Genomic DNA, 12,799 nt, shown 5'->3' on the forward strand with positions numbered 1-12,799 from the left:
TTTAATTGAACCATGTATCTTTCAGGTAAAACATTTAGAGCTAAAGAATATAATTTAAGATGATCAACCAGCTTGGTTATGCTGGTCATTCAGTTTGGCGACTCAACTGTGTCAGACTGGTCAACCAACTGGGTAATGCTTGTGATGCTGGTGCTTCTTCAGTATGGTCAGGCTGGTCATGCTAGTCAACCTGCTTGGTCATGCTGACCTGATCATGCTGCTGGATCAGCATAGTCATGCAGGTCATTGAGTTTGGTCACCTAACTGGGTCAGGCTGATCAACCAACTGGGTAATGCTGGTGATGCTGGTTATGCTAGTGGATCAGAATGGTTGTGCTACTAATCAATACTACTGTACAATACTCCTGGTGATAAAAGTCCAGACGAACTCGTTTAACGTACCTGGCTGTGCATGCCCCCACGCTTTCTCTAGGGGGCGACAAAGCAAGGCTGCAGAAACAACTAGGGCATTGTGTATGCCCCCCTATTCGTAGGCCTATTCCCTCCACCCGTATTCTGACAGAGCCCGCCTCTGCTGCCCTGTGATTGGCTTGTAGTAATATGTTTTGTGTTAATATTGACCATACAGTTCTGTGCTTGTATTGAATTGACCAGAATGATTGGTGTACAGTAAGACGTTCCTCATTCCTCGGTTCTCATTGGCTAGTCTAGTAAAGGCAATATCTACCTTCCAGAATATGATAGGACAGTAGTAGTTTCGTATTGGCTTATTTTGTAAACTAACGCTACACACCCAATCATAGCAATAGGCGTCGACTCTGTTTGCCAATCGTGTTGCAGGAGGGCGTGGATTGTAGGAATACGGGCGTGAAGAAAAAACGACGGTGGATTTGCGTTTAGTGACGCTTGAATGGAAAGAGGAAAAGATGCTTAAAGCTTTAGAAGAGGTAGCTCCAGCCTTCAGACCACGTTTCAGTGAGTCAGACGCCGGATCCCGAGCCGGAGTCGGTTTGTGAGCTGAGTCCTCGCTGTTAAAACACGAGGATCAATCACGAAAATTAGCGAACAACGCCGCTGAAAACGGGAAACGTGAGAAACGATAGATAGAAAGAGGCAAACACAGAGAGATAGAGAGAAATGTCAAATCTGAAGAAGAGAAGCCCCGGCGCCTCCGGGGACCGAGACGAGGACAAGCAGGTTACAGAGAAAATGCTCTCCTCGGGCGGGGAGAACGGCAGCGCAGGCCGGGCGGACAGCGAGGCAGCCCGGAGCCCCGGCAGCGAGGTGGTCTCGGCGGCGGACGGGGAGGAGACGGTCGTGCTGAAAAGGACCATCACGCTGGTGAACGGCGTGGCCATCATCGTGGGCACCATCATCGGCTCGGGCATCTTCGTCACCCCCACCGGCGTGGTGAAAGAGGCCGGCTCCGTGGGGCTATCCCTGGTGGTGTGGGCGCTGTGCGGCGTGTTCTCTACTATAGGCGCGCTGTGCTACGCCGAGCTGGGGACCACCATCACCAAGTCCGGCGGCGACTACGCCTATATCCTGGACGTGTACGGCTCGCTGCCCGCCTTCCTCAAGCTGTGGATCGAGCTGCTCATCATCAGACCGTCCTCGCAGTACATCGTCGCCTACGTGTTCGCTACCTACCTGCTGAAGCCCATCTTTCCCACCTGCCCGGTGCCGGAGAACGGAGCCAAGCTGGTGGCGTGTCTCTGCATCCGTGAGTGCTGGGGGTCAGCGGGGGCTGTAGATAGCAGGGATGCAACGGGAGGCTGGAGGGATGATGCTGGGATGGGTTTGGTGCAGGATGGAGAGTTAATCTTACAGATTGCATATTAAAATTGAGAGTTTATTGGATTTATTACAATACTTCATTTAATTCTTCACTTCGTCTACACCACACGGTTATGGATATAACTTACACTACCTGATGCTTGAGATACTTGCCTAGTGTAGTTAGATACTCCATGCTCCACAGTTTAGCGCCCCAGATTATGTGGTTCTTACATGGGTGGAAGATGGGCTAGTTTGGGAAGCCTTGGGACCCATTTCTTAGTATTGGTACCAATTTCCATTTTTTTTGTCAGATAAATTCATGTTTGTTTCTTATGACTGTAAATATTTTGTAAATATTTTGTTGAAATTATGCTGAAATATAAATGGCACAACAAAAAGTTCCTAACCATTACTAACATTTTCTACTAGAAATCAGGTCAGAACTACTTATATGGATCATAAAACACTCATCGTTTGAATAGTTAATGGTTGGAACAGACCTGTAGAATTAAAGAATAAACTTTTTAAAAGCAGCTAGTTTTATCTTCAGAACTAACTCAGCACTCATACAGTCTGTAAATAAGGTCAAATGAACCAACACATATTCGCACACTGTCCTGCAATGATGCTCTCAGGATGTTTAGTGTATGTCACTTACATGCCTTCCATCTAGGCCAAATGTTCAGTGTAGGCTACAACCCAGATGGTGCCCTGGTGCCATCACTGATATCCATAAGTGGAACCAGTGGACAAAAGTTTCTGGTTCCCAGTTGGGCTAGCTCTACATTGCACATTAATTTTGTGTTTAGGTTTATTGCATGTTTGCTTGATTGTAGGTACTGCTAGTGAGGGAGTGGCTTCTCCCATCCTTTAAAGTTAGCTGGAAGAAAAGACATTGGCTTATCACAAGATGTTGCTGAATGATGAAATTTCTGGGTTTTTGGTAAATGAAGACACAGTCAAAAGTTTGGACACACCTCTTATCATTTTTTACATTATAAATTTATATTGAAGCCGTTAAACTATACAGGAACACATGGAATAAAGGTGTTAAACTAACTAGAATTTATTGTATAATTTAGATTGTAGATTACTAAGCAGCCACATTTACCTCTGATTACAGATTTACACACTCTTGGTATTTCATGCTCAGTGTCTTAATGAGGTAGAGTCACCTGGAATAGTTTTCTCAGCGTCTTTAAAGAGTTCCTAGAGGTGCTGAACAATAGTTGCTGCTCTTCCTTCACGCTGTGAAGCTCTAGCTCATTCCAAATCACCTCAAATCACCATCTCAGTTCATCAGGTTTAGGTCAGAGTATTGTGGAGGACAAACACTAAATCAATATTTGCCCCTTTAATGTTCTGATGAAATTAACTTAAAGAAAAAAGTAAAACAATAATGAGAATGTGTCCAAACTTTTGACTGGTACTGTATGTTAGCTAAATGCTGAATTCAGGGAAAAGTCTGGGTTGATTTTCAGATGTGCTTGATATGTGTATATGTGTTTATTATCATACCTATGTTGAACCAGACTGAAGTAGACCTTCCTTGTTGTAAGGCGCGTGCTTCTCGCACAGCCCTCTGGGATGCTAGCTTTATCAGTAGCCCGCGCGCGCGCATGTGGTGGCGGGGACAGCGTGCACCTGCAGACGGAGCTCAGCTGCAGAGATGGAGAGAGAGAGAAATAGAGAGAGAGAGAAAGAGAGAGAGAGAGAGAGAAATAAATAGAGATAGAAAAAGCGAGGTGTAAAAAAAAATCTGTTAATCTGTTGTGTGTGTTTAAGAATGAAGGTGTGTGTGGGGGTGTGGGGGTGTATATAGGAAGGTGCGCGTGCGGTTAGGGTGTGTTTACGGGATGTGTTGAAAACGCGCTGAGCTGTTTCATCATCCCTTCAGCGCGCGCAGGCAGATGGGAGGAGGCGGGGCGAGACCCACGCTAATACTCCATTCACAAACGCTGTAATCGTAACGGATTTAATGATGTAATTAAAGTGGAGGTTGCATCAGTATGTCTGTCTGTCTATATGTCTATCTGTGTTCACTATATTGGCAAAAGTATTTACCCATCTAAATATTTGAATTCAAGTGTTCTAGTCACTTCCATTACCACAGAAAACCAATCAGCTACAGTACCAGTTAGAACATTTTGGACGCCACCATCTAATTTAGTTTTTTTTTTCCTACATTGTAAATGAATCTCAGACTATAAAAGAACACATAAAGAATCATGTAGTATCTTAAAAGTGTTAAACAAACCAAAATACTCTGTGAAGCATGATAGTGTATGATAAGTGTTCTGACCCCTTAAGCAATAGACCAAAACCTGTAGCATCTGGCACACAGTCGTTGGCAGCAGATCTTTTAAGTCTTTGAGCCTTGGGCACCCATGACTCAACCAACTTGCCCATGAGACACCCAACTACCTATTGTTTTGGAGACGTTTTCACCCAGTTGTCTAGCCATTACTGATTCCTTATGTTTTCCTTCATAGTCTGGATTATTTCATTACTCATTTGCAATGTAGGAAAAACGTACATAAACAATATAAACATATAACAATGAATGTGTAGGTGGTTGTCCAAACTTTTGACTGGTACTAATAAACATGATAGATGACACATGATGGAAAATGTAGCAACTTACTGTACAAACAGGACAACAGGTTTGATACATGTTATTCTGCTGAGCTGCTATAATTTATTGTGTTGTGTGTGGCTTTATTATTGTTTATGATATAAAGCTTGTAAATGAAGCCCTGAATAACTCTGTGAATTATAGTAACTTAGCAGAAGACGTGATGCGTAATGAATGTTATCAGCTCAGATCTTCCGTCCCGAGTTTGTCCACTCGCTCGGTCCACTGCTGAGAGGGAGAACAGAGATTACCCTGAACAGTATTAGGCATACATCTATCTGTCTCTCTCTCTCTCTCTCTCTCTCTCTCTCTCTCTCGCTCTCTCTCACCTTTCCACTTTATTTTCCTCCCTCCTATTTAGTATAACCCTCTTTAACAAAAATGCATTCTGTCCCCTTTTTCTTAGATGTAGTCTTACTTTCATTCTCTCTCTCTCTCTCTTTCTCTCTTTCTCTTTTTCTCTCCACTGCTTCTGCTACTACTGTCGACCTCTCTTCATCCCTTCATTAGAGCTGCTAGGTGTTTGATTAGGGTTCAGGAATGTGTACAGACTGGCTGTGTGTGTTTAAATGCTGCTTGCTAGTCCTAGTAATCTTTCACTGTTAGTGGAAGAACCTGTTAGTGGAAGAACCTTCTGGAAGAACCATGTGATGCAGGTCAGACAGGGGAGAGAGGGATGGGGTGAAGAACGAGAAAGAGAGAGAGAGAGAGAAATATTTTTTCTATAACATGCTAATGTTTACCTCCTATTCTTGGTTCCAAACATGCTGTTCAGTGCTGGTTTAGAACCAAAGAATTAGAACTGGATCAAGGGTTTAAGCTTTAAAACTACATTTTTGTCAGTAGGATCATGTTTGTAGGTAATACATCACCCAGCACTGATTCTAGCCGACAGTGCCCAATCTGAAATCACTCTGGAGTTCCAGTACCCAGCTGAATCAGCCAGTGCCTCTTGCTGCGGGTTCCCATGGGTTCTCGCCTGTTGGTATAGCAGCGCTCTATTGTTCCAGTGACCTATTTTACGCTGGGCAGATAACTAGAATTATGATGCACATTCTGAGGCCCTCCTGGATAAGCTCATCCCATCATGGGTCATCCAGTCTTGCATGACGGGGCCCCCGAATCCGGCCTAGTCCGCCTTCAGTGGGCAGCAAGGGGTGCTCTCTAAACTCGTCTTCTGTGTTTAGTTTAAAATGACACTCAGTCTAACTCAGTTAGATAAAGAAGCTTCATTGTAGTTTCTGGTTTATTATTAGGATTATTATAAGGCGACAAATCAGCTCAATCACGTTAATCAGAACTTCTCCCAAGCTCAGTGACCAGAACGGATCATGGTTTTGGAGTCACATATCATAATACTTGTATGATATAAAGATCTCCAGTCACCTGTGCTGATAGAGCCGTTTGCTGGTGATGGACTGGAAGAATTAATCTGCTTCTACCTAACCCATTCTAAATATATTGCATATGCATCAGCATGCACAAAAAGTCACAGGAAAGCAGTGTGTAAAATGATCATGAAGTGTTACCACATAGGATTGCTTGGGAACACCCATATCATGTCACAGAAGGCATTCTGTGAACTAAAACTAATTAAAACAAACAAATTAACTAAAAACTGAACAAGAAAGTTATTTTAGTATTATAAAAAATTGTAGTTAAATTGTTGTAAAAATAGGTCGCAATGGAAATAAACTAAGCATTAAAAATGTGGTTAAAATGTGTCTGTAGTAAAGCAGTGCTGGGACAGATGATGTTACTGCACTCTCTACTGCAGTATTTACACACTTACACACAGCACATTCACACTTTCATCATAATAACTTGAAAAAGATGGAATCACAAAAAACTCTGTAACTATTAACAGTAGAAGACTTTTCTCTTTAGAGCAATTACAGATGAAGCTACTGAATATTCGGCTTCCTATATATATGACTCTTGGAATCTAGAGAAAACTGGTTTAGGAAGAGTCACGTCTGGCTGACCCACATGGCAACAGCTTTAGCTTTTAGCTCAGTTTAACATTTAACTAAGTCTCAGTTTCAGCAGTAAAGAAAAGAATTAGAGGTCTGACAGATGAAGTGCAGTAATACACTTATTGCTAAGATGAGAAAATAAAAAAGCAGCTTGTGCACTCTAAGAAATATAAGTACAGATTTGTACTTAAAAGAGTACAAAGCTTGTCGCTGGGGCTGTACCTTATATTGAGGCACAAAAAGTACCTTTCAGTGAAAGTCCTTTTTTGTACCCATGGTTTTTGTGGCAGTAAAGATCATAAAGATTATAAACATTATCATCAACTAAATATGGCTCAAAAACTTGATGATACAAAATTGTCTGGCTTTCAAATAAAAAAAATGTGCAATTTAAATATATATTGTTCATTAGTACAGTGATGCAGAATACTGAATGTACCCTTTGGCTGGTTAAATGGTACAAATTTGTACTTATTGCTGTTAGAAATGACTTTGTACTTCAGAGGGAACAAATCTGACCCTGTAAAGACCAATATTGTACCTTTGAGGGTACAATTATAAAGAGTGTACCTTCGAGTACAAAAAAGTACTCATGTCGTACCTCTGTTTTTTAGAGTGTGTGGGACATACAGCACTGCTACTGCACTACTAAAAAATAAGGATGTTCTAAAACTTTTGAACAGCAGTGTACATTAAACTTTACTTTAATAAACATTACTAACATTATTAAAATGTAATTTAACTTAAGAATGATTAATAATGTAATAATCAGTATCAATTAACAATCAGCTGAGACATTCTATTGTACGCACTGTAAATTATTGTACCATTATTGTAAAGTGTTACTAATAAACTCAAATATATATCATAAGTGAACATTTAGAAAATAATTAAATAAAATACAATAACTAAAATCTGAGCCTTTTTAATTGCAACTGTTTGTTAAGGTCTCTGGGGTAGCAGATTTAAAATGTGTTAACTCTTCACATTGGCTTCTTTGTATGTGTTTAGCTTAGTGCTATTTTGTGTATGTGTGTGTGTTCTCATGTAAGTGTCAGTAAAGGCCTCCTTTGTGTGTGTGTGTGTGTGTGTGTGTGTGTGTCAGCACAGTGGCAGTTAGGCTTTACTTTCTCCGTTTAGGGCTCAGACTGATCTCCAGCTGATGTGCTGTGTGATATGTTTGGGTGTTTGTTAGTTAATTGTTGCATGATATGCCTCACAGCAGGCCACCTTACACACACACTCACACACACACTCACGCACAGCAGCCGGCAGCAACAGGCTTGTTTAAGGCCTAATTATCCCTGATTACATGTAGCTGTGTGTATTTGTTGGTGCATACACACATACACACAAGTACTAATTTGTAGTTTTGATCCTGTTTGATCCTGCACTATAGCGCCTCCTCTGTTCACTCTTAAACCACTCTTTAATCTTCACTGTGGAGACTCACTTAAGCAAGATCTTGTGGTGGTCTTCAAAGCTGGAATTGTGGGTTGTGGTTAGAAGATGCATGAGCTGGAATGAGTTTTCCCTTTACTGTACCTGCAGCTGTGGCATATTACAGTATCTTAAGTCAGTTGATTTTTGTCAGTTGAATCTCAGGGGGTTCTGGGTAGGCCTGACACCAAAATTATGTTATGGTAATATATGAACATGACCTTAATCATTTTTCCTGACCTCTAGTTGTGCATCTCAAAAAATGTTAATATCATTGAAAAGTTACTTTATTTCAGTAATTCAGTTCAAAATGCAAAACTTACACACAAAGTACACACAAAGTGATCTATTTTAAGCGTTTATTTATTTTATTGTTGATGATTATGGCTCACAGCCAATGAAAAGCCAAAAATCAGTGTCTCAGAAAATTAGAATATTATATAAGACCAATTGGTACTTTTGGCAGTGTGCTGCTGGAAAATAAAATCCACATCTCCATAAATTTGTCAGCAGAGGGAAACATGAAGTTCTGTTGAAAATACTTCTTCTCACTTCCCAGCTTTTTGAAATGCAGAACTTTTAGCCGATGCTCCCAACAGGCTTACAATGCTAGTAATACATTACATTACATTACATTACATTACATTTGGCAGACTCTTTTGTCCAAAGCGACTTACAATAGTCAAGTACAAAAATAATAGAAGTTAAAGGTAAAATTTTTTAGATAGGGCTTAAAGGAGGTCGAAGGGAAATAAGGGATAGAGAAGTGAAGGATGGGAAGAAGGAAATAAGGTTAGAAGTAGTTAGTGTGTTAGAGGTGTTAGGAGAGTAAGTGCTCTTTGAAGAGCTCCGTCTTCAGGAGTTTATTAAAGATAGTGAGAGATTCTCCTGATCTGGTAGTAGAAAGTAGTTAGTTAGAGGTGTTAGGAGAGTAAGTGCTCTTTGAAGAGCTCTGTCTTCAGGAGTTTATTAAAGATAGTGAGAGATTCTCCTGATCTGGTAGTGGAAGGTAGTTTGTTCCACCATTGGGGAACTCTGTATGAGAACAGTCTGGATTGCTTTGTGTGGATGTTTGTTTGGTAAAGCGAGGCGACGTTCATTGGAGGAGCGCAGCGGCTGGGAGGTGGCGTAAGCCTTCAGGAGTGATCAGTGCAGGTAGGAAGGAGCTGTTCTATCATCACCTTGTAGGCGATTGTAAAAGCTTTGAATTTGATGCGAGCATCAACTGGTAGCCAACGGAGCTCAATGAGCAGCGGGGTGACATGTGCCCGTTTTGGCTGGTTGAAGACCAGGCGTGCTGCTGCATTCTGAATCATCTGGAGTGGTTTTACTACACAGGCCGGGAGGCCAGTTAGCAGGGCATTGCAGTAGTCGAGGCGTGAGATGACGACTGCTTGTACCAGGAGTTGGGTGGCCTGTTGCGTCAGAAACGGTCAGATTTTTCTGATGTTATAAAGCGCAAAGCGGCAGGATCGAGCAACCGAGGCCACATGGTGCATGAAAAAGAGCTGGTCATCAACCATAACACCCAGGTTCCTAGCAACCTTTGTCGGTGAGAGAGAGAGAGAGTCGCTTATAGAGAAGTTGTGTTAAAAAGATGGTTTTGCTGGTATGACCAGAAGTATAGGGGCATAGATAATAGGGGCATAGATTTGCCCATGGAGAAGAAATCACTATTATTACACTATTAACAAGCTCAAAGTAGCTCCAAACTTTATACACAGGTTTATACACACAGTACCTTGAGGTAGTTCTCCATTTTTAAAGTTGTGTAATGACTGTGGTAATGCAGCAACTGGAACTCACGTATATTCATTTTATTTTAGTAGTTTACTGAGTGGAGACTTAGTTCTAATGTATTTTTTTTGTAAAAATATGTAAAGTATGTAAAAATAACCTTCTCTTTCTCTCTCTCTCTCTCTCTCTCTCTCTCTCTCTGTCTCTCTCTCTGTATCTCCCTCTCTCTCTTTCTCTTAGTGTTGTTAACGGCCGTGAACTGCTACAGTGTCCGTGCAGCCACGCGGGTCCAGGACGCTTTCGCTGCTGCAAAGCTACTCGCCCTGGGACTCATCATCATTATTGGCTTTGTGCAGATCGGCAAAGGTTAGACACACTAACGTACACACACACACACACACACTAACATTTACATACTGTCACACACATTTTGTCACATTAAGGCAATTACATGGTTTAACACTGCCAGACCAACAGGCTGGCCAATAATAAAACACTTGGCAACCTTAAACCTTAAGCTTGATTCTATGCAGCTTAACTGGTTAGATAACAGGTCATACTTTCTAGGAAAATAATAAATGACAAATTAAAAAAAAAACTAAACGTATCATGTTAACTATATATAAAATATATCATAAAACAAATATCATATTTCTTTTTCCTTTACTGTTTATTGTAACATAATTTAAAAATGATGAGTAATATACAGTACCAATCAAAGGTTTGAACACACATTCTCATTCAATGTTTATATTTGTTCCCAATATTTTTTCCTTATATTTTTGTAAAGTCATACAGACCATGAGGTCACACATAAAGAATCATCAAAATCCAAAATTTAGGTGGGCTGTGGTGCTGTTCACTTGCGATTTCTGAGGCTGGTAACTCGGATGAACTTATCCTGTGCAACAGAGGTAACTCTTAGTCTTTCCTTCCTGGGGCGGTCCTGATGAGAGCCGGTTTTATCATAACTTTTTTGATGACTGCACCTGAGGATACTCCCAAAGTTCTTGAAATGTTTCGGTTTGACTGACTTTGATGCCTTAAACTTTTTTTTATTCACGTAGTTAAGTAGTAAATAAAACACAACCGATGCTCTCAAACACATTAAGAGGACAAGAAGACATAAGTAATAAACTCTTAGCAAGTTCAGCACAGCTGTTAACTGAAAGCCTGAATTCCAGGTGACTGAGTAAATGCAAAGGTGTGCAAAGCGAAATCATATTTAAAATATAAAACATATTCTGGTTTATTTTAACACTTTTTTGTTTACTAAACAAATCCATGTTGTCGTGATTTGGGTAACTTTAGCAGTAATATTAATACATACAATGCACAACATTTTAAGCATTTGGACTGGTACTGTATATATGAATTCAAATAAAAAAAAAAAACATTTTTTGGTTTAAAAAACTGGAGTTGATCAATTTTAAATGGATATACTCAGTTCTGTGCTCTACGCATAATACACATACACATGCTCTACACATAAACAACATCCAGTGTACAGGTTTACTACAGGTTTACACATTATTCTGATTTGACCCCAAGTAGTTTTCTGTTTAAATAAAATGTTAATGGTTCTTAACGGATGTGGTCCGGTTCAGATTCCCTTATTATGACCTGATTGAACCATATTCAGAAGTGTGGCTTCCATACAGAGCAAATGATAATTGCTGAAGCTCCAGTGTTTCTAGGTCGTGGGCTTCCTGTTTGTTCATTTTGGGACGCACTCTCTGTTCTGTAGAGTTCTGCCACTCTATGAAGTTAATTAAAAGGAGAGAGTGGTACAAATGAAGCGGCAGAATCAAACTCTCTATGATCCAGAGCTGAGAAACACTGCCTCATTGTTCCACTGCACGAAGAAGCCAGATTTCCACCCTTTCTTTAATTAATCGAGTTTTTTGCTCAGAATCTGTTTGTGTTCCACTTTCCACAAAACAGCTTTTCATAATGAGCACATGCTGTGGGAATATTCACAAACATGGTCAGTATGGATCTTTTAAGCTTCTGGCCTGTCTGAACCTGTTGATCCAGACTGAGAGCTGATTGGTCCAGACCCCGCAGTGTTACCAGGTGCAGCTCCTTCAGGAAGTCTCACTCCCAGATTCACTCCCATTTTTGTAGCATTTTGTAGCTTAGCTGAATTAAGTTAATCATTTAACAGCTGCAGACAGACAGTCTATCCTGTAATAAACCTGCATTGAGACTCACATAAGCTAATAAAAGCCCATATAAGCTTGAAATAAGTAAATAAGCAATTACTGTTACTAGGCATGTCAAAATTTGGACATGACCTCAATATATATATATGTATTTTTGCTGACCGAGATATTGCCAGTTGTGTTTACTTAGCAAGGTGATCCCTTTATAGAGAATGACCTGCTATAATGACTGTTTTAAAAAAAAGCATGTTTTATTTATTTAGTTTTTTTTTAAATATCATATTTCAGATTTACATTATTATGCTTTTACATTACCACTATATCATTGTGTCATACAATGACAATAGTTTTCTTTAGCACAGTTATTTCCGGGATCTCATATGTCCAAAGAAGAAGTAGTTACTGTGACAGGACCAACTACAACTATGTTAAGTAACTATGCTATTAGGTATACAGATTTTCTAAATGTTTGCAGACGTTTAGTCTAAAAACAAAAGTAAAAAATGGGTGTTTTAGTCCCACTTTGCTGTAGTAGCATCCTTTATTTATCTGAGATTTGATTGCTTTGATTGTAATGTATTATTGTTTTTAATTGTCATTATTTAATTTGTTTTGGGATGATTTATCTATGCCATATTGACTAGGAGTGGGCAACATGATCCTAAAATAAAATCACAGTATCTCAGGGTATTTTTGCGATATAATTAATTTCAAGAATAAACTACTACAAAAATATAGTAGTATTATTTGTGTTTCATTCATTCATTAGAAGCAAAAACAAATCTATTAATGTTTATCTATTTTGTAAACAGCAACTTTCCAGGACCTTGATTTTATATAAAATATTATAAAAGTTACAATATAAAAAAATGTAACATATAATTAGAGCTGGACGATATGGCCTAAAAAAAAAAATCTTTTATTTTTTTTTTTTAAATCCGATTTTCGATTTAAATCGTTTTTTTCCCTAGTAAACGTCTAATTAAAGATGATAAAGAAATGTTTAAAAACTAGTTCTTATTTATTTAGTTTTCACTTAAATGTCCCCTCTGTGGTTAAAGTGCAACCAGAAACAAGCAAAAAAAAAAAACAATTGCAAACAGTGA

At 39.6% G+C, this 12,799-nt stretch overlaps 1 protein-coding gene across 1 annotated transcript in view; it reads left to right on the top strand.

The window, feature by feature from the left end:
• Positions 1-842: 842 nt before the first annotated feature.
• Positions 843-12,799, top strand: part of slc7a5 (solute carrier family 7 member 5) — a 52,351-nt gene continuing 40,394 nt past the window's right edge. The window contains exons 1-2 of the mRNA XM_049484028.1: positions 843-1,684; positions 9,769-9,894. Coding sequence (XP_049339985.1) covers positions 1,099-1,684; positions 9,769-9,894 — 712 coding nt within the window. The 5' untranslated portion in view covers positions 843-1,098. The remainder of the gene's footprint in view (positions 1,685-9,768; positions 9,895-12,799) is intronic.

The sequence above is a fragment of the Astyanax mexicanus genome, chromosome 10, assembly GCF_023375975.1.
Source record: "Astyanax mexicanus isolate ESR-SI-001 chromosome 10, AstMex3_surface, whole genome shotgun sequence".
NCBI classification, from domain to species: Eukaryota; Metazoa; Chordata; class Actinopteri; order Characiformes; family Acestrorhamphidae; genus Astyanax; species Astyanax mexicanus.